General features: G+C 33.1%; 1 protein-coding gene across 2 annotated transcripts; it reads right to left on the bottom strand.

Moving 5' to 3' along the window:
• Nucleotides 1–7,088: 7,088 nt before the first annotated feature.
• Ero1L (endoplasmic reticulum oxidoreductin-1-like protein) lies at nt 7,089–18,872 on the bottom strand. Of its 2 annotated transcripts, none has more exons than XM_034984307.2 (2): nt 17,227–18,872; nt 7,089–7,773 (listed from the first exon to the last, which is right to left on the bottom strand). In XM_034984307.2, the coding sequence occupies exons 1-2, from the start codon at nt 18,684–18,686 to the stop codon at nt 7,725–7,727; spliced, it is 1,509 nt and encodes a 502-aa protein (XP_034840198.1). In that variant the 5' UTR covers nt 18,687–18,872; the 3' UTR covers nt 7,089–7,724. The 2 variants fall into 2 exon arrangements, with proteins under 2 accessions (XP_034840198.1, XP_034840197.1); XM_034984306.2 differs by lacking the exon at nt 7,089–7,773 and adding an exon at nt 7,929–10,652.
• Between the last annotated feature and the right edge of the window lie 2,953 nt (nt 18,873–21,825).

Here is a 21,825-nt window from a genome sequence, read left to right as displayed (position 1 = left end):
CGAAAACAGCTCAAACCCGATAAACGGTTGATTACTTCCTGCGGTGTGTAGCTTACGCTTCGAGCCATTAACTACGAATTAGGTAAGAAGACGATATAAAGCCAATCGCAGACACAGCTATAACATAATAAATTAATATAGCAAGACATAAATTAGGTATTAAGTTTGTCGAGAATTGACAGTTATTTTCTTATTTAAAGAAAAAAACAATCTTCAGCATCAGAAGTGGGATTCTAAATATTAAATAAGCCACGATTAATACTTCTAAAAATCTTAATCTAACCGATTAGTACCCATATAAAGTTACTATATCTGACAGAGTTCGCTACTAGAAAAACTAAACTAACCGACAAGGCCACTTTTTATTTTTTACTTTCCTAGCTCGTCCTGTTTCTTATAAACATGTCATATTGTTTTCTTAATTTTATGAACTGTATTTATGCTTAGACCACCGCGCTTGGATTTAACTATCATATTGGTAGATATACTTAAGTTATCCCTAGTTCCCATAGGTCTTCTCAGAAAAACTCGTAAGCAATGCGATTTGGCTTACTTTTAACATGCTGGAGTTTGATTTTTCACTTGTATCGTAATATTTTCATAGTCAGTTCACGATAACAAGGTCTTATGAGCCGCGTATGCCGTATGGTGCGCCTCTTACGAGCCTCTTTCAGCGAGAACTTGTTTACTATTTATTGTCAAAATAAGAAAAAATAGATTTTACTTCGGTTGAGTAAGTAGTAAGTACTTAGTATGTCTTGCTATTATTCATATTTTAGTAATAGCTATGTCTATGACAGGTTTGAGTAATGACTAAGTAAATGAAAGCTGCGGCCTCGAAGTAATGTGATATTTTTGTATATACTGTAAGTCCCACTTATTTTCGTATACATTTAAATGAATTCCTTTCTAACCGTACGAAGCGTTATCGTTGGATTTATTGAGCTTTTCCACATTATTCGATCTGATAACTAAAAATATATAATACGTACCTACTGATACTGTACTTACTTAGCAATAACGCTTTAAATAATTTGTATGTGACATCTTAAGAGGATCTAACAGCACTGTTTTACACGACTGTCCAAAAAAAGGAGTGTAATGTTTTCAAGGTTCATGTAATATGCGACTTTCTTTATTCTAAATGTCTGAACATAATATGTATGGTATCGTTAAAATCTTTACATCATCCTGAGTGACACTGGCAATACACTATTTGAAAAAAAATGGCGGCTGTACGGCGCCATTTCAAAATATGAAACATTTTACTTTTTATAGTCCATTTTATGGCAGGGTAGTCGTGTTTTTTAATTTTTGTTAATTATAACTTTTTAGCTTCTTTTATCATTGGAATCGCTAAAAAATATTTGGTTTCCAATGACTTACATACCTACCTAATGTTTTGAATATTTTAATTTTTTAGTTGTGTAACGGCGATGGAACGTTAAAACGAATTCATAATATTGGCCAGGCTAGGGGGATATATCCGATAGCGCGAAAGGCGTATGTACGTATATTCAAGCCACTATTATTCGTTATTATAATAATTACCTATTCATATATTTCATATGCTCTGAAATCAGATCGGAATTATGTGGAAATGCTAGATATAGAGTGAAGTTGTATTTAGTGACCCGGTCGTGCTGTTGGTTTAATAGTTAAGATCTATGTATAATGATATCGCACTAATAATACAATACTGTCGTAACTCAAAAAATGACTTTTTTCAGAATCGACGAAAAACTGATTATTTACTTCCTGTTATAGATAATAAAAAAGTAAATACTTTATAAGGTTTATAAATAAAATTAACGCAATTATCTTTTACCAATTATTTTAAAAATTACAAGTAGTAACTGTAATTCGCAATTTTTGAGTTACGACTGTATTTCTGAAAAAATAGTTTTCAGAACGAGTAATTATTTTTAGTTGTATAGTTATTGTTGAAAATTTTTGAGTTACTACAAATAATAGGTGACTTTTTCCGTATGGTTTTGAGTAAAATTTTGTAGTTACAACAATTTTTAAATTTAGTTTTAAGTTTTATAGTTCCCTCCAACATAATAATTTTCACATTTAGGTTTGGAAATTGATAAATAAAACCAGATAATCAAGAAAAATCAATCAGATAATCAGTTTTTATTTATAAAAAATAATAATCAATATGTTATTTCACCAATTTGTGCTTATTTCAATTAAAAATAACAAAATATACCTTCAAAAACAATAAACAAAATTTGTCTTAAATACAAAAAAACAGAGCCAATCAAAATATTTATTGTTTTACTTAAATAATCAGCTATTATTGTAACTGCACTGTAATTGTACGTAGTCACTAAATTGGAGCTAGGCAAAACAAATAATAGTATACTTAATACATCAGTCTGTTACTAATAATAAGCATCAAAATGGCAGTAATATTTTTTTATTTAACTACTTAAAATAATTCATAATAGGTCCTGGGAATCATATTTTTGTCGAGCAGTTCTTTCGTGTCTTTTTTATATTTTGATTTAATTGTTTATGCTGGTGTTAAAGCAACAGAAAATAAAAATGTTTGGTTTCCAGCTCGTCATGTACTACGTACTAAAACATTTTAGTAATTTTCATCTTCGTAAGAAGTCTTGTAGAAAAAAGTACTTGGATGTTCCTTTTCAATGCAAAGCATCTTTGTACCTACTTTTTAAGATCTTTTTTTGTAATCTGTTATTTGTGTTTTTGTAGTGCAATAAAAAAAATACATACAAACATCTTAATGTCGTGCCATTATACTTGGTTTCTATCCGTGTTCACATTAAAATTACTACCCCACTGTTCTTGAAGTGATTTAAGGTCAAAAACTCTATCATAAGTCATTTCACTGACTCTATAGGGTTGTCCTGTCTTTTAAGCGGTCTGAATTAAGGTATAATATTAGTGGGAGATAGATTGATCCAGATGAAAGAAAGCACTTTACTTGCTTTTCTATAACGCTGTCACCCTCGTTTTGAGAGTGACCACGAATCAGAAATTTATGAGTTATACTTTAACATTCATTTTTTGTACTGCGTAAGTGTAAGGAGATACTTATTATTTTGCTGGCCGCGGAAATTATCAAAATAAAATATGAAATCCAGTTCTTAATCAGGATTAGCCTGTGTATTTTTTTCTATATGCAACTTCCATTTCAGTCCCAATTCTTCCAATTCAGTTTAAGACTTCCAATTTCAAAATAGGTTAATCGTTTTCCTTCTTCTGGTGATTGGTTGACGTTGTTTTTATCACCATATCAACAAGCAATCGCCCACAATGCATACTGATTCTACAAAAAAACAAATATTAATTGAGTAAAACACCTTAAATATTGTATGTCACCTACAATGTAGTAACTCAAAATTATTAAAAAAAAACGGTAAATGACAATATTCTCATTTTTACATTTATATGTTCGAATACGTCATTTTAAATACTGTTATTAACAAATAAGTATTTGTTTAAATATTAACAAATTATCACAAGAAACAAGCTAGTTAAAATGTTTCAACAAAACAGTATAAAGTCTAAAATTACTTTCTAAACCAACAAGAATGTTGTAAGTGAAAATACTATTTTAAATTTCATTTCTGTGAATCAATAATAGTGTTATAACTAGAAATACACCTACAAACTAGAAATATCTATTTAGGTATAAATCAGCTATAATGTATTAACTCGAATTAATAGTTGAACTTTTACATACCTGATTCAACAAAATCGTTCCAATTAGAATTAATGCGGTCTAAACCGTAAAGTGTCACGTCCTTTTTCGTCGAATTTAGATGTAACTAAAGATGATGCAATATTGGTTAGGGTATCACGACAGTTGGTCAATCATGAACACTGACTCATGGCACCATATCTTATTTGTTTCTTACACTATTCTAACGACGGTATTAATGGCGTGTAGGGAATTGAATTTTACGTTTGAATATGGTCTTATCTCAAATTTGACATATTTTGAGTTACGACAGTATTGTATCATCAGTGCGATATAATGAAAAGCAATGTTTGGCGCCCGACCGCGGCCTTTAACGGTTAATTATAATAATTATTAGGTACTTATGTAAATATTGATAATTTACTTATCGAACTAGAGTAGTAATAACTTAATTATAAAGAATAGGGACTCTATAACAATCGATTAACCTTTAAAATCCATACAATCGAAGGGTACTAAACTATGTTACGATGTAAGTGTATATACTTATTATTATTATGGTATTATGTTATAACGTCATTGAATGCTATTTATTGTGTTGTATCATTTGCGATGTATCAATTATTTGTGTATACTTAGGTACATATCATGAATCTGTATTATTTCATAATGTTATGGTGGATAGGCACAAGTATTGAGTGATTTACATTGAACATAGGGCGCTTTCACGTTGCGACCAAAATGTCGCAAACTTAACTTACAAACAAGACAGTAAACTGTATAAAACATTTTTACCAACGTTTGTTAGGGGAAAATATAGAATATGCCACTATTTTAGGTTCCGTACCTCAAAAGGAAAAACGGAACCCTTATAGGATCGATTGTCGTGTCTGTCGTGTCTGTCAAGAAACCTGGAGGGTACTACCCGTTGACATAGAATCATGAAATTTGGCAGCTAGGTACTAGGTCGGTCTTATAGCACACGTAAGGGAAAAAATTCGAAAACCGTGAATTTGTGGTTACATCAAGAAATCATATGAAAGGGCTTTACCACATTTTAAAAACAAATTTTTTTTATTTTTATGCTAAATAGTTTTTGAATTATCGTACAAAATGACGAAAAAATACGACTGTAGTACGGAACCCTCTGACTAGCAATTGGCCGGTTTTTTTTCAGTAATCCCTGAAGTGTGTGTACTGTACTTCCTGAAGTAGGTACATAGGTAGGTACCTAACAAATGTAGGTAGGTATCACTCAATACTTGTTGATACTAAATTAAAATTTCGCTATATAATGTGTTTTCATTGAATACGGTTATGAACCTTATGAATTTAGTAGGTATTTGCGGCTTTTATTATTACGTGTAGTTAATCTAATGGCGGAACCAAAGCGATTTTTACAATAAAGTACAGAATTTGCCACCACTTGTTACGCTGCGACACTATTTTTTCTTGACCAATATTATTTTTGCCCAGCTTTGTTTTAATGGTAAATATTGAAGACAATAAGGAAGATTTATACCTATATTATTATTAATGAATATAAACGAATAACGACTCGAATCGATATCTTAAAGAACTTATTAGTATTTATATTATAAAAATAGTATGTTTTATGTAATTATTGGAAAATATATTGTGCATCCCTAGTTAGGTTCGGATACACGCTACGACTTTTTTTTTATTTTTTTTTAATATGCCAAAGTTCTGTTATCAGTTATTGATTTGTAAATTGTAATAATTAATTTGTAGACTCTTGTTAAAGTAAATTATTATAACATTTATATTATATTAAAAAACATAGTTATATTTCTCCACTATTTATTATATTATGTACTCTCTTTTTATAAATGCATCAATGCGTGTATTCGAAATCATTGTAAGTTTGTAAAACCATCTTTCTGAACGTAAGCAATATTTTTTATTAGAATTTAAACTCTGGATTCCTTCTTAAAATAGGTAGGTACGACTTTATTTTTGATTTTCTTTTATAATTAATTTACTATGCAATAACCGACTGTTCCTATAAAATATCTTTCATTCCTGATCAATTAAGATATTTTATTGAACATGGCTACTATAATTGGCATGTTATTATCGTAAAAAAATTGTACCTAATCTATATTATAATATGCATCATTGTATTCATTATTATTGTAGGATCCAGAAAGTACTGTGATTTGTAACTACCGCAGAACTGAGTGCAATGGGAAAGATTAACCGGAACTTTACCGATAGATGGCGCTGTTTCTTTTTTACACTCCGGATCGGAATCCGGAGTCATGATTTAAAATCATGATTTTGTAAAAACAATTTACAGTTTGACTTTTTTTGTAGATATCAATTAAGCCGTAAGTTTTTAGGTAAGTAGGTCTTTAATTTTAAAACAAAATTTAGGGCCATTAAAAATTTAATGCTCTAATTATTAAAAATTAAAAAGGAACAATGATTTATTGTGGCGCCATCTAAATTGGAAATGACGGTAGTCTTTCCCTATTTATAAAAAAAAGATAAAGTGTATTTCACGGTATAGGGTGCATTTGTTAGTACATACTAACCATATGACATAGAAATATTTGAGATAGGTAGGTACTTTGAACAGTACAAAGATATGTAGAGTAACAGTATAATTTTAATTGTCTACTATTGCAGATGGGTTGAATAAACGATTCCGTTCCCAAATGAAGTTTTGTTTGATTTTTACTGTCATAATTACCTACAGTTACACCCATGTAAGTTTATATTCCTGGATCCATCGCGTCTTAAAATATTAAATGAATGATTTTTAGGATCCCTGGATATACCTACTTAGCAAAATGTAAAAAATACTCACTGTTTTCAAGAAGCTCGAATTTCTATAAAATACCTACTGTCCGCGTTGTCAGTTCGTAGGTACAATAAGAATTTTGTGCTCGTCATCAACCCATCACCTGCCCACTATTGAGCACGAATCTCCTCTCAAAAATAAAAGTGTTTAGGACATAGTCCACCACGCTGGCCTAGTGGCTAGTCCTCTGTGTTTATGTCCTAAACACAGCGGATTGTTAGACTACACATCTTTAAGAACATTATAGGTATGCTAAGTAGTTTCTTCACGATATTTTTCTTCATCTTTAAAGCAAGTGCTCTCTGTATCTACTGCTAATAACTTCGGGATGGTAATGAATAAAACTAAGTAATTTATGAACTAAAATTGTTTATGGATCATTTTGTGTGACTAAAATCAATTAAAAGTATGTATCACAATAAAAATGCCTATTAAGTAAAATAACTAATAAACTTAATGAAAAAATTAAATAAACTTAGATGATCTAGCTAGGTCTTTTACAAAAGTTAGCATCACTGGTTACCTACCTATCTACCTACGTAGTACCGACATAAATTAACGGACTAACATCCGATTTCTATATTCAATCTATCTTTAATCTGTCGTTATCAAAAATGGTATGGTCTTTTTTGACAAATAACTTTTCGTGTAGGTATTGACCTAGATTATATTGAGACCCGACGTTGTGACCTTTAATGCGCGCTCTACACTCGCGCGCGAATGTCCGAACCATCCATGATAGGCGGGAACTCACTCATCCACACTGAACCTTCAGATACCTAGGTATCTATTCTAAAAATTATGTTTTTGGAAAATGTCGAAAAATGGGTGGTATGTTTTTATTTATTTATTTATTTATTTTTATTTTTCATGTACCAAAATTGTAGTTACAAAGTAATAATACATATTGGTATAATTTTGGGTGTACAACCAAAAAAGTCTGAAGAGTCCATAAAGATGGAAGAGCATGGATATGCTCTTCTTATGAGCCACAGTCGAAATCTTCATAAAATATTAAAGATCCAAAATTATTCTAAAGTTGTTCGCGCCATTCACAGGCTTTCTGCGCTGCGATTTGCACGAGAGTGAAGAGCGGGCATAAGAGTTTATAAATCCCAGATTGGAGAGTGACTAGAATAAATAATTAGACCCATGAGTTTAGTCTATGTCGATACATGGCTATAGTATATTAAGTAGTGTAACAAAGCTTTGTAGTTTGTTCTATACCAATTTCTCACAGCTAAGAAATGCTTGTTTCTCTTCATGAGACCTGAAACCATGAAATAATTTATTTGCAATGTATATTATTATTTTTGCATATTACGTAGACTAGACAGCACAAAATGTTATTTGTTAGTACCTGCGAACCGACACACGCACACAAAAACAAATGACACACGCACACACAAAATGAAACTTCATAAATACAGGAAATTTTGATTTTTATTAAAATTAAAAACATGGATCTTGTCATGGTGGTAGACCTCAAAAAATCACAGTCGCTTATAAAATTATTATATTATAAAGACCTTACTAAAAAAATTACACACTGCATGCAGGTAGCTAGGAACATGGCCTATTATTCAAATTATTTATTTATTGATGTTTAGAATTTTAGATACAACCCATGTAATAAAAATGTACTTAATTGTTAAATCTTCAATAATAAACAGTGTGTAAATTTTTATTAAGTAGTTAAATATTTAGGTACACATCAATTTTATTTAAACAAAATTTATATACATATGTAAAACTTTTACTTCTTAACTTCATTCAAATATATACAAATAAAAACATTTAACAAAAGGCAAATGTAAAAAATTAAAAATAAGTAAATAAAGTTTTAGTAAAAATAATTCAAGTGTGGTAATAAAAATTAACCCATTAAAGTACGAAACCGAAAAATAATCCCATTATTTTTAAAGAGTATTTTTGAGACAGACATTTTAATAATTTCATTTAAGTACCTAAGTAATAGCTTGTCGTACTTATTTTCATTTCTAAAATGTGAAATTTCACAAAAAATTATTACCTACTCATTATGATTAAAGTAATGTACCTACGACCAAATATCTATTTTACTTATTTACAAGTTACATCGAAGTTTTAAATGAAATTTTTGACAGGTCGTTTGTAAAAGAATTTAAGAATAAATTATGGAATCGTTTAGAATATGAAAACAAGAACAAAATAGGAACCCTACCTAGTACTAATTTGTGAAACAGAACTATTAAAATAATAACTGATAATACTGATTTTCCTAAATTAATATGTCTTTTTAGGAATTTAACACTTATATTTCATGAATATTTATATTGAATGTACGCCTTCTTTATCTATAAAAATCTGGAAACAAGACTAAAAGCATGCAATAATAAAAACTATACAACTTTTTAACAATTAAAACACGTAGTTTTCAAATTAATGCTATTGTTCATTTGTGTCATTTAAAATATTGTACTTACATGACTAGAAAGTTAAGTATTGTTTTGAAACCCAATATCCTGGCAGATTAAAAAAAGAAATGAAATAGTTAAGTATATAAAATAAAAATAAATTATTTTATGTTTCCTACAGGATAATAATTTACCTATTGAAAAGCTTCAATTGCTAGTACAAATAATATTTTTACATCTAAAAAATAATAAATTATTATTTATTGTAGCTAAAAATTTATTATACCAAATAGGTCAAATAAAAATCGTAAACTAAACGAACCTGATTTTTGAAATTATTTTTTTTGTGTACATAGAACAAAATTTATACAACAATAATTATACAAGGCAAGGTGTACATTTAATTAGTTAAAATCGGATAAAACGTCACGTATTTTATCTGTCAAATAAATTACTGGTAATACATTTTTTGTAAAAGAGGGCGTATATGTTCTGATATACGATATATAGATAGGAAGGTAACTTGAGTAGGTAGATATAATCGTCACGGTTTAACATCGAAAAAGTAAAGACAAAACTTCAGTTACATAAAACAATTATATTAATATAATTCAAAAATCACTGGACAATTTTCATAATATTTTTGTGATGTTCTTTATTAAAACTTATTATATGTATCTACTTTCCATTATTTTATTTGAATCTTATAGGTACGCATACCTATAGGTGTCATGATTTAATCTCAAAAGTTAAAATAACATATATTATAACAATATATATTAACATATACTATGCAATAAGCATTAAAACCGCTTTATTCAAGCTGTAATTCTGTAAAAGAACTTTGCGACTAAAATAATACTAATAATTTGTGGGATTCTTTGTGAAAAAAATGGTATAAAGATTATGCTCGAAAGTGAATCAATAAACATTCGACGAGATTGATTATTGTTTACATTTTTTTAAATTCTTAGAGGTTTTCAGAGTTTCAATCCAATTTGTAAAGGAAAAGGGAAAGTCTGAAAAATACACGAAACAAATAAATATTTAACTACCTACATACCTATATCACTTCTCAAAAATCGGACCGAAAAGAATTAGGTACTTATGCACAAAACCCAACTCTTAAGAAATCGTCAAATTCTTAACATCAAGACATCTATAATTAGGACATTGTGACTCTATTTTGTAAGAAAACAAAATTATTGAGTTATTGCTTCGAATTCAAAATTGCAATAATTGCAAAAATCAAATCCAACCATTGTAGCGTGCACAGGGTTTGAAGCCAGGGTAGGCATTAGTTAGATAGGAACCTGTTTACTGGCAGGTCTTAATGAAAAATATGCATTGAGCTTACAACTGGGGTAAGCAGTACATTTATGCCTCTATGACCTGCACGCTACTTATCTTGATCAAATCAAATTAAAAGAGGGCAAAATCGCCGACGCAGGTATCATATTATTATTACTGCGTTCATAAAATGTCTAATTTTACTACTAAGTACTTGAAGTCCTAGTAATAATAATTGAAATAATCACTTCAAAAGGTGAAATATAAATTACCGCGATACTCTGTGGTATATTCTTACAAAATAGAGCACTCAGGTTGAGTTATAAAATCTTTTCCGAACTCCTTTTAAGAGAGTTAGCTCCATATCTTTGCTTTGGAGGCCGCAGAGGAACACCGCACTTTCTTCGGATCTACTTCTTGATTCCCGCCAAAAATGCTCTTCGGCGGTGATTCTGTGTGCGAGCTGTTGGAATATTAAATGTTTAGTCACCACATTGATAAAATCTACCCAAACCATTAATGTTAAAAATCATCATCATTATCATGATCAACCCATCGCCGCCGGCTCACTACAGAGCACCGGTCTCCTCTCAGAGTGAGAAGGGTTTTGGCCATAGTCTACCACGCTGGCCATGTGCGGATTGGTAGACTTCACACACCTTTGAGAACTTTATGGAGAACTCTAAGGCATGCAGATTGCAGGTTTCCTCACGATGTTTTCCTTCACCGTTAAAGCGAGTGATATTTAATTTCTTAAACGCACATAACTCCGAAAAGTTAGAGGTGCGTGTCCGGGATCGAACCCCCGACCTCCGACTAGAAGGCGGACGCCCTAACCACTAGGCTATCACAGCTTGAAAAATTAATACCTAGTCAAATATTATTATTAGTCCCGATTGAAGTTTTCGTGCAAGAAGAAGTCATGAGTAAATTTTTCGTCAAAATTCTTCGCTAAACTAAGTTTTAAAATATGCCCATATTTTTAGTAGGCATACATCAAATTATCATAATGAAAAACGGCCAAGTGCGAGTCGGACTCGCGCACGAAGGGTTCCGTACCATTATCTATAAAAAACGGCAAAAAAAATCACGTTTGTTGTATGGGAGCCCCCCTAAATATTTATTTTATTCTGTTTTTTAGGGTTCCGTACCTAAACAGGAAAAATGGCACCCTTATAGGATCACTTTGTTGTCTGTCTGTCTTGTTGTCTATTCTTCCCAATCGGACTTACATTGTTTTAAGTAGGTACGTCCGATCATGATAGAAAAATAAAAAAATTATTTACGAGAAACGAAAATTTATTTACGAGGTCTAGGATTAAGATCCTAGACCTAGAACCTAGCTAAGTACGATTAACAAAGAATGCAATAAAAATATAATCTTCGATGGTTTATGAGTTTTTATGACGGCATTAACTTTATTTTTTTTAGCGAATTTTACTATCAAAGTCGATAACGGTAACACGATAACAATAAATAACAATTAATAATTGCATTCTAAGTATTTAAAACATTACATATCTAACATAATATAATCATAATGCACTTCAGTGGTTTAACCAATTCGTGTTAAAGATACTGCACTTTTGTTTTGTACTAGTTAGGGTTCCGTACCTCAAAAGGAAAAACGGAACCCTTATAGCATCACTTTGTTGTCTGTCTGTCTGTCAAGAAACCTACAGGGTACTTCCCGATGACCTAGAATCATCAAATTTGGCAGGTAGGTATGTTTTATAGCTGGCTTTAGGGGAAAAATCTGAAAACCGTGAATTTGTGGTCACATCACACAAAAAAAAATTTTGGTCATAAACTAATAATTAGTGTTTTCAATTTTTGAAGTAAGATGACTATATCAAGTGGGATATCATATGAAAGGGCTTTACCTGTGCATTCTAAAACAGATTTTTATTTATTTTTATGCATCATAGTTATCGTGCAAAATGTCGAAAAAATACCACTGTAGTACGGAACCCTCGTTACGCGAGCCTGACTCGCACTTGGCCGGTTTTTATAACCTATAGCACAGTTGTGTAATAGCCACTGGTTGAGATCTCTTATATATAAAGAATTTTGGTACAAAAAAAGCATGTTTAGAATTTTTATGAATCCATGCAAACGACATGATTTTTTTTTCCTACTGTCATTCAAAACCTATATTTAGTTGGATTGGAGACCTACACTCGAAATATCACGTAGGTGGTGAGACTTGGAATGAATCACACCCACTTATCTGTCCATTGTAGAGACTAGACTTACGTGGACTTCAAAACTGATGACGTAATGTTTACATTATACCTATTTGCATCATAATAAAACTATTTTCATGTCATGGCACTTGTAGGGTGCGTAATAAAACAGTGGTAATGACCGGCTAAACGTGGTACGTGCTTCCTGTCATATTTGCATATCGCCGAGTACCTAAAGTAAGTAGGTAAGTTGGACTAGTTTATAACAAACGTCTGTGTTTATAACACTGACTTCTTCAAGTAGGTACAGCTTTATATTTATAGAATACTAGCAGAGGCGTCTCTAGCCCTTGTGGCGCCCGTGTGCAACCAGTACCCTGGCGCCCTCTAGTCTAGTAGGAGCAGGGTCAAAATGGAATACTAACAGTTATATTTTGTTCATATTTTACACGCGCCTTTGGTAGCGATGCGACATTACGCCAATTTAATCTTTAATAATCTGTTTTAAGGCTGATTTCACGTTGAAACAAAAGTTATTGTGTAAATTTAAATAGAGTAGGAAAAGGAGCCATGCTTTGCTACTGCGCGCCCGGCGTCGGCCATAACACGAGCGCAGGGTCTTTGAGAGCGCCAGCATCGACGCATCTTTGGAGGTGTCGCATTCTTGGACGATCTAACCTAGGTTAGATCGTCCAAGGTCGCATTAGAAGGCGCTCGGCGCCCCCTTAGACCCGGCGGCGCCCGTGTGCGCCGCACACCCTGCACCACAGGTAAAGACGCCTCTGAATACTAGCTTATGCTCGCGACTTCGTCCGCGTGGACTACACAAATTTTAAAGCCCTATTTCACCCCCTTAGGGGTTGAATTTTCAAAAATCCTTTCTTAGCGGATGCCTACGTCATAATAGCTATCTGCATGCCAAATTTCAGTCCAATCTGTCCAGTAGTTTGAGCTGTGCGTTGATAGATCAGTCAGTCAGTCAGTCACCTTTTCTTTTTATATATTAAGATTTATTTTGAAAAATGGCAAGGCGATAAGAAATAAATCCAATTTTTCCGCGTAAGTTTATTGTGTTTTTCGTACCAGTAACGGGCAACTCAAGAATCTGTAATTTATGGAAGTTGCAGTCTATACGCACGGAGTTGCGGCGACTCCGTGCACGGAAACTTCCATGTAAATTACAGATACTAACGGTCGCCGTCGACTGAGTTGCCGAGCGACTAGTCGACCGTGCGTCGTCTAGTTTGTCTTAACTTGGTCTTAGTTTGAAGAAGCAGGGGTAACATATGGGTAATATCAGGGGTTTGAAATTTGTGTAGTCCACGCGGGCGAAGTCGCAGGCATAAGCTATAATTGATAAAAATAATATTGTATTGTGGGTGGCTCTGTAACTAATTTTGTGATAACTGATAAGGTTGTCACAGAACTCATTACATAATTATGTACTTATAAATAGGTACCTACTTAAATAAAGTATATATATTTACTAATAAATATGTAGGTCATTAAAGTATGCACGTGAAGCGTACAGTAAAAAAAAAGTCATACTTAGCGTGAGGAGATGGCTTTATAAAATGCAACGGACGGACGCGACGACGCGACGGCGCAGCGGCGTCGCCGGTAAATCTATCGTTGATTGCTCTCTTTTTGTAATAATGATAAATTACCTTTTAAATAATCATCATCAACAACCGATAGACGTCCACTGCTGGACATATATCTCTTGCAGGGACTTCCACACGGCCACGGTCGCCATTCCAGCACCTTGCGTCTAGCGTTTTTCGAACTATGTGCCCATTGCCACTTCAGCTTCACCACTCGCTGAGCTGTCGGTTACTCTGGTTCTCCTACGGATCTCCTCATTTGTGATTTGATCGCATAGAGTAACCAACGTAAATTAATAATTCATTATAACTAGCTACAGTCACAGGTGTAATTACTTTGATAGGTACCAAATACCTATAAAATATAATAATATTATAATAATATATGGTATAAAATATGCTACTTAGCTAATCCATCCATACTAATATTATAAATGCGAAAGTGTGTCTGTCTGTCTGTCTGTCTGGTATGTCTGCTAGCCTTTCACGGCCCAACCGTTCAACCGATTTTGGCGAAATTTGGTACATAGATAGCTTGAATCCCGGGGAAGGACATAGGCTACTTTTAATCCCGGAAAATCAAAGAGTTTCCACGGGATTTTTAAAAATTGAAATCCACGCGGACGAAGTCGCGGGTATCAGCTAGTTCATAATAAATTAATATACGGGTACCTCATTGGAAAACCCCTGACCTAGTTGTTTTAATTACAATAACTATGTATCTGCAATACAAAGGGCTTATTAGAACATTTCTACAAAATGTTAGTTACCAGAAAATAAAAGTTGCTTATTAATTAAATTATTTGGTCTCTTTAAACGTACTTTTATAAATTTATAATTAATAACTATTTAAGTAATCTGTTAAACAAAATTGTAATCCTATTTGGCCTAATTTTCAGTCTGATATTATGTAAAATTATATTGTCTGTATAGCTGTTGATTACCAATAAACGAATAAAATAAAATAAAAGGTATCAATAACTAGATGATGCTCACGACTTCGTCCGCATGGTTTTAAAAAATCCGTAGGAACTCTTTGATTTTCTTGGACAAAAGTAGCCTATGTAAGTCCCTGGGATGCATGCTATCTCTGCAGCAAATATCGTCAAAATCGGTTAAACGGATGGGCCGTGAAGACAATATAGAAGGGTCATAACTTGCAAAATAAATATAATTTCACGCTGTCCTTTGTAGAGCATAGATAACGAAGAAATAAATCGAAGAAGAACAAAAAAAATTGAATAATCAACGTAAAACGTAATATAATGGACAAGCGCGTGTGGAGCGTAACCTTAACAAGTGTTTTAAAAATACTATTGTACTATTAATGAAGGTCGTATTATATTAGTCTCTTTATATGAATAGGATAGAACGCCGAGAACGCGGAATTGAATGGCATCCAAACTTGCACTTGAAACTACAATGTTGTGCATCTATCGATTGCCAGCCCTATGGTAAAATGACCTTATTGTCTACCTATTGTTAAGACCTACATTATACAGCAGCCACCTTCTTATATTTAGCAAACTACAGAAAAATACTTAAGAGTTAAGTAGGTACTAATCCGTTCCAAATAACATCGGTACGGTTACGAATCCTCATTTATTAATCATTGTAGCTAGTTTTATCCCTAATTTATTAAGAAAAGAAAAAGACGTATGTCTCCACTTTACGTGTAGGGGAGGTAGTAGATACCATTAGGAGTAGGCAAATTTATTTTTTTCAATATTTTATTTTATCACTTTGTCTGCGTGATAATAATATAGTATCCCTATTCCCTACCCACATCCCTACCCATGCGAAAGTGTGTTTGTTTGTTGGTTTATTGGTTTGTCCATCAATCACGCCGCAACGGAGCTAAGGGATCGACGTAGATTTTTGCATGGACATAGAGAACTGGAGAGTGACATAGAATACTTTTATCCTGGAAAATCAAAGAGTTCCCATGGGATTTTTAAAAAATCTAAATCCAAGTGTCGCGGGTTTATGCTAGTTATATTATAATATTATGGTACATATTTCACCAGCTGCATGCAAAGAGCATTCCATAAAGTTAAAACGACATTGCCTACCCAGCTTTGTAGGCATAAACATAACATACTCTGAATATCATATAGAATTCTTAGAAACTAAGAGTAGAGAGAAAAGAAAAATATATGTTAGAGAGTTTTCAGTTGGAGTTAGAACAGCCAAACACACCAAACAGCATAAATCAAAACATTAATATCCATGAACGTAAAAGTGAAAGTTAGTAACATCAAGCAAGCATGCACACAAAATAGGCAATTATAATAATCTAACATTGGTGCTGATTTTCACCACAACAAAATTTTAGAGTATTTGCATCCTTTTCTTTCTAACGTTTTATGAAAAGGATAGACACAGTTTGACAGGTTTAAATTTGATTTAGAGCTGTCAAACCTTGTGACTTTAGCTGCCTAGTCGTGAGTCTATGTAGTATGTAGCATGCACTAAAATTTAGAGTCTTCAAATCCAAAATTCATGTTCTGTCCTTTTAAAAAGAAAAATATGTGGATACTTTAAATTTAGTTTGTAAACTAAATTTAAAGTATGCTAAATTTAAATATGCTAAATTTAAATATGTGGATACTTTAAATTTAGTTTGTAAACTAAATTTAAAGTATCCACATATTTTTCTTTTAAGTAAAAAGTAAAGTAAAGTAAAGTTTCTAGTAAAAAGATAACAGAATCAGCGCCATTGGGCAACCAAAAATATTTTCCAGTATATGATGAAACTTACTAACAACAAAAGCAAATCTCAAGAAGTTCTGGATAACTAGGAATTATAGAACTACTCCTACTGCCAATCAATGTGGCAATACAATATCAAATTCAATTGAAAAGTTCATAAGGATTAATTTAAAATTATCTTTTCTTTTTTTCAAATAAATATACAAGTTACTTAATTTCTTTAAAACCAGATCTGAGAGCAGTTTAGGAATAAAAAAAAATTAAATATTCAATTAAAGAATGAACCATAAATTGAATCTGAGAAGTTGCTGAATCAGACCTCTTACTCTGTAGAACTTTGATTACTTACAAAACTTTTACTGTTTGTATAAAAAATTTATGATTCTTCTTCTAACTACTACTGAACATGTCTTTGCATCTATTGTTATCAATAGTGATGTGTTCAATACAAAATGAAACCTCAACAAAAGAGAATGGATAACAAGAACCTTCTTGTTATACTAAATTATAGGGATAACCATTATAAGTGCCTTACCTAAGCATGATTCTGAAGTTCTCCAGTTCTCGTATACTATTAGACAATCTGGCAAACGCATTAAACAATGCTACAATCTCTGTCCTTTGCAATCTTTTGTGTGATTTGTGTCGTAACATCAATTTGCCTTGTTCCGAGTCTCCTTCAAAACTGTCCCATTGCCCTGAGAAGAGAACTTTTAGAGCAGTTCCAAGCCCTTGGGTCTGCAGCTTCCCCCAGAGCTTGCATTTATCGCAGCCAACGCAATCCATTATCCGTGATATATTCCAGAAGTGGTCACGGAACTCCTGTTTCAACATTGCAGCCTGATTACCCCCAGTGAACATTGAAGATTCGTTAAAGTGATCTGGAAAACTGTAAATCACTCCCAACATGTTACGTATTGCATCTCTCGTTTCCTCATCTTCTACAGGATTGCCAGTAAAGTAATCCTCACGTTCTAAATAAGGTCCAGCCTTAGCTAGGGCTCGCATTTCTAACAAGTAAACAAAGTACAGATTCTTCAACCAATTTGAACCCTCACCGTATGTTAGAGAGGGATCAAAACGGTGTTGGAACTCTTCCAAATTTGGCCCCCATTCACCTTCGGGTGGGGCGGCAAAACCTAATTTCTTTTCAGACAGCAAATACTTTGAACATAAATGGATATTAATACTGGTATGTAGACCTGATACAGCTCTGTAGAACACCCTTTTTTCTAAGCACATGTTACTTAAATCTGAGCTTAACACATAGGGGAATGATTCATATGGATTTGTTTTAGTACGGAAACAGTTTTCTTGATAGATACTTCTCCATATTCTGTGAGCCGAAGGGCCTTTGTAACCTGTGTATCTTTCAGGGTTTAGAGACAAATCAACATACTCTGCGTCTGCATCTTTGTCGTCACATTCACAGAAGTTTCCTATTGAATCATCATATTCTTTCCATTTAGCAATTTCATACTGACTTGCAGCACTTAGGGTCATGTTCAAATAGCCCAAAGCTGGATCATGATCTGTATCAGAGTTACAGGGTGACTGAGCGTTTTCTGAGTATTTAAGAGCAGGTGACATCTCCTCGTAATCGTTTTCATAACCATTCTCGAAACCCGGCACGCTTTCTTTAGCGCAAGTTTTTATGTGGCAATGTTTCATCGCGCACCTGCTATCATCTGCCCAAAAGGGGCATTCCTTTTTTAAATTGACCTTGTAAAAGCGAAAGTAGTCTTTCGCCACTACGCTCTGGATCCTGGGAAATATCTTAACATTGTTGAAATAGTCGATCGTGTCTACGTTACAGGAGCAATCTCCGAGAGCTCCGTGCAGCTCCTCGAAGCAAGCGTTGCTATCGCAGGCAGCAGTTTCGTACAGTTCCGTGTCGTAACCAACAGCTTGGACTATCGCGAGGGCGAAAATTATAAACACAACACAGTAATTCCTAAATGACATTTTCGAAAGTTCAATACTTTTACTACGCATTTTATCAATTAAAATAGTAAATCTCTCGCGGCACTATAACGTTCATTTGAAAACCTATTCGCGCTGCATCAGACACAGGTGTAATTTAAACAAAACTCCGAAATTGGAAAGTATATAGGAAAATACTAATTTAGAATACGTGCATCCACGAACGTCTACCACAGAATCACAGAATACTTTTGTTTGACAGTTGACACTTGACACATAACAAAACATCAAAGGAGAAACCACAAAAGTAGCAGAAATTTGACGTGACTATCGACCAGTGTTTCCACTTACGATTTTAGTTTTACCCTAGTTTCTGTAGTATTTCGCCAGTAGTATTATCATAATTAAATCAAAATCGAAAAACGCTGAATCATAAAATTATCATTACATTTTTGATGTAGTTTTGCGAACCTGAGTTTTGAGTCGACAGCAAGAGGCACTTTTTTCATTTCGTACGTGATCGTCGTACATAGGTCCGATTTTACAACAATAACGTACAACGGCGATTTTATTAACTTTATTAATAATCACATAACTAACTATTCTATAAAAATAAGGTAACTAGTTAGTTATTATTCTGTGATCTATTCTAGCCATTTTTAGCAAATCCTTTTTAAAAATTAAAAAAAAATATAAAATATATAGGGTGGATATAAAAAATTAGGTTATCATCTGATGTTAAATTTTACCCCAATTTACCTTAAATTCGTCGAAAGATATCTTAATCTGTACTAATATTAGTAGTTTCGCCCTAAAATGCAACGAAATCCTTTAAAGTGGAAACACAGCAATTGACGTTGACAATTTTCCAAATTGACAAATGACGACATGAAAAATGACAAAAGTGGCATGTTTTCGAACTTCGAACGAAAATATTTTTTCCTAATACTATTAATATAATAGTGTAAAATAGAATAGTATTTGAATAAAAGATGTGTATCCTATTTATGGTTCTGTTTCACTCTAACCCTTCGATGAAGTATACTATCTCTATGCTCTAACCTTTCTATATTTGATTTCATAAAATTATTGAGTGAAAGAGTGAAAATTATTTAACGATCTATTTTTGTTTTCGAACGTACATAGACGTGCACCAATCATATTCTTGCAAAAATGGCGGCAGACCGCAGAAATGATTGTTTATTTTTTATTTTTTTGGAGCCAAGTATTTTGATTTATGGGATGTTTGGCTATCAGGAAATAAAAACTCATACCATAGCTCAGAATAAAATAGGTAGGGTAGTAAATGCATTATAATATTTACAGATACCTACTGGATACTAGGTACATTGACGATTGACCTACAGATATGCAACTAGCGTGGCCCCTCTCGCTCAAGCAGAGCTACTTACAATAGGTGTGTGAAATGTTTATCCTCCTATTTCACGTTCGCTTTGGCTATTGTAGATTGTACCCTAGTACTGCAACCCACCATTGCACAATAACTTCAAAAAAGAAAAATTGTATTCAATAATCGATTAGGTAGGTACCTATTTCATTACAGGTATAATGCATAAAATTTACTTGCCATTTTAGCTCTTGGATCAAGTCATGTCAAAAGTACGGTTTAGTGACCCTCAAATAAAGGACTAGAATCGCACCTTTGACTTGATAGTTGAATATTGACACAGAGCAAAAATGGCGAGTCAGTTCTCAAAATAAACGCACTTTAAGTAGGTAATGCTAGTTCCTGGGAACGGGGAATGGTGCTAATGTGGAACGCAACTTGCGTTGACACATTGGCCCCGTGTCATATCAGGGAGACAGCAACAAGGCCCAGCAGAAATGGCTGAAAACGGAAAGCAGCACAAGTAACCGTATGCCTAGGCGAGAGTTACATTTTTGTTCCGGTTAAGAAAAGGTAATACTTACTTAAATATGAATAGTAAATAAAACAGCATTGTTTGTAGATATTTATTTATTTTATTCATACATTGGGGCCGATTCTCTAGTACACAATCTCTAAACTAAACTAAATTAACAGGTCTAAATCTAGTGCTTTCCTTTTCCGCAAGCAACATTATGAAAGGGATAGCAATAGATTTAGACGTGATATTTTAGTTTAGTTTAGAGATTGTGTACAAAGGAATTAGCCACAATGTAAATTCATTCACAAAAGCAGTATCATCGGAAATGCATAAGAGATTCAAATTACATTAAACAGACATTTGCTCCCGATATATTTATAGCTATATACATTGAGTGAACGATAAGGCTAGGAACAAATTTAGAGAAATTCCGCGAAAAGAAAAACGCTCAGTAATATAAATACTTAATAGAAATATTTAGGCTGGTTTACGCCAGAGCAACACAGTGCGTCATTGAAGCATTCAACTGGACCACTCTGCATGCTACAAGATAACTATTGGATAACTATTGGACAGTATTCTAATAATTTTCGTCATAACGTTGTGTTGGAGAAAAATAGACTACCGCATGCTGCTTCCACCTTCCATTGTAGTATGCCGCATTGTAACATGTTGCTCAGACGTAAAACAAAGAACGTCATATTTGGGCGGAACAGACGCCTAACTCATTTCCACGTCTTAGAACCAATGACTTCTATGTTAGAACTAACGAAACAAAACGTAGGCTGAGATCTATTACACAGACAGAGCATACTTTGACTCATTACAGATTTAAAACGAGAGACTTATGTGAGATACATAAATGTGTCTCGTTTTAGCTGTTTGTCTCTTAGTCAGTAAAGTCAAAGTATGCTCGATCTCAGCTTTATAACAGTCAACAGTCACTCGCTGAACCAATGCAGAATTTTTGCTTGGATTTGTGCGGAATAACACTGACAGAATTTCCGCGCGCCCCTCTACATTTGTCCCTTGCCTATTAAACTAGCGGCACGCTATGATGGCCGGTTTGACGTTTGTCCGCTCATGAAGTTCCGTATTAATTGATAACGACTTTGAAGGAAATAATTGTATTACTTTATTGACGATAGTGATGTGCAGAGATTCATAAATTTTATCGAATGTAGTTTTAGGTTTAGGACTCAAAATTTATTTATTAAATTGATTTCTTAAATGTATACAAGTGTAGAAAAATCAGTTTGCACCATTTAAGGGGTGAATGTACTTGTGAATATGAACAATTTTCACTATGTGGACAAACCTCTGAAATCGCAAAAAAATATCAA

Source organism: Maniola hyperantus, chromosome 3 (genome assembly GCF_902806685.2).
Source record: "Maniola hyperantus chromosome 3, iAphHyp1.2, whole genome shotgun sequence".
Classification (NCBI taxonomy): domain Eukaryota; kingdom Metazoa; phylum Arthropoda; class Insecta; order Lepidoptera; family Nymphalidae; genus Maniola; species Maniola hyperantus.
This window is presented reverse-complemented; position numbering and strand designations above follow the sequence as displayed.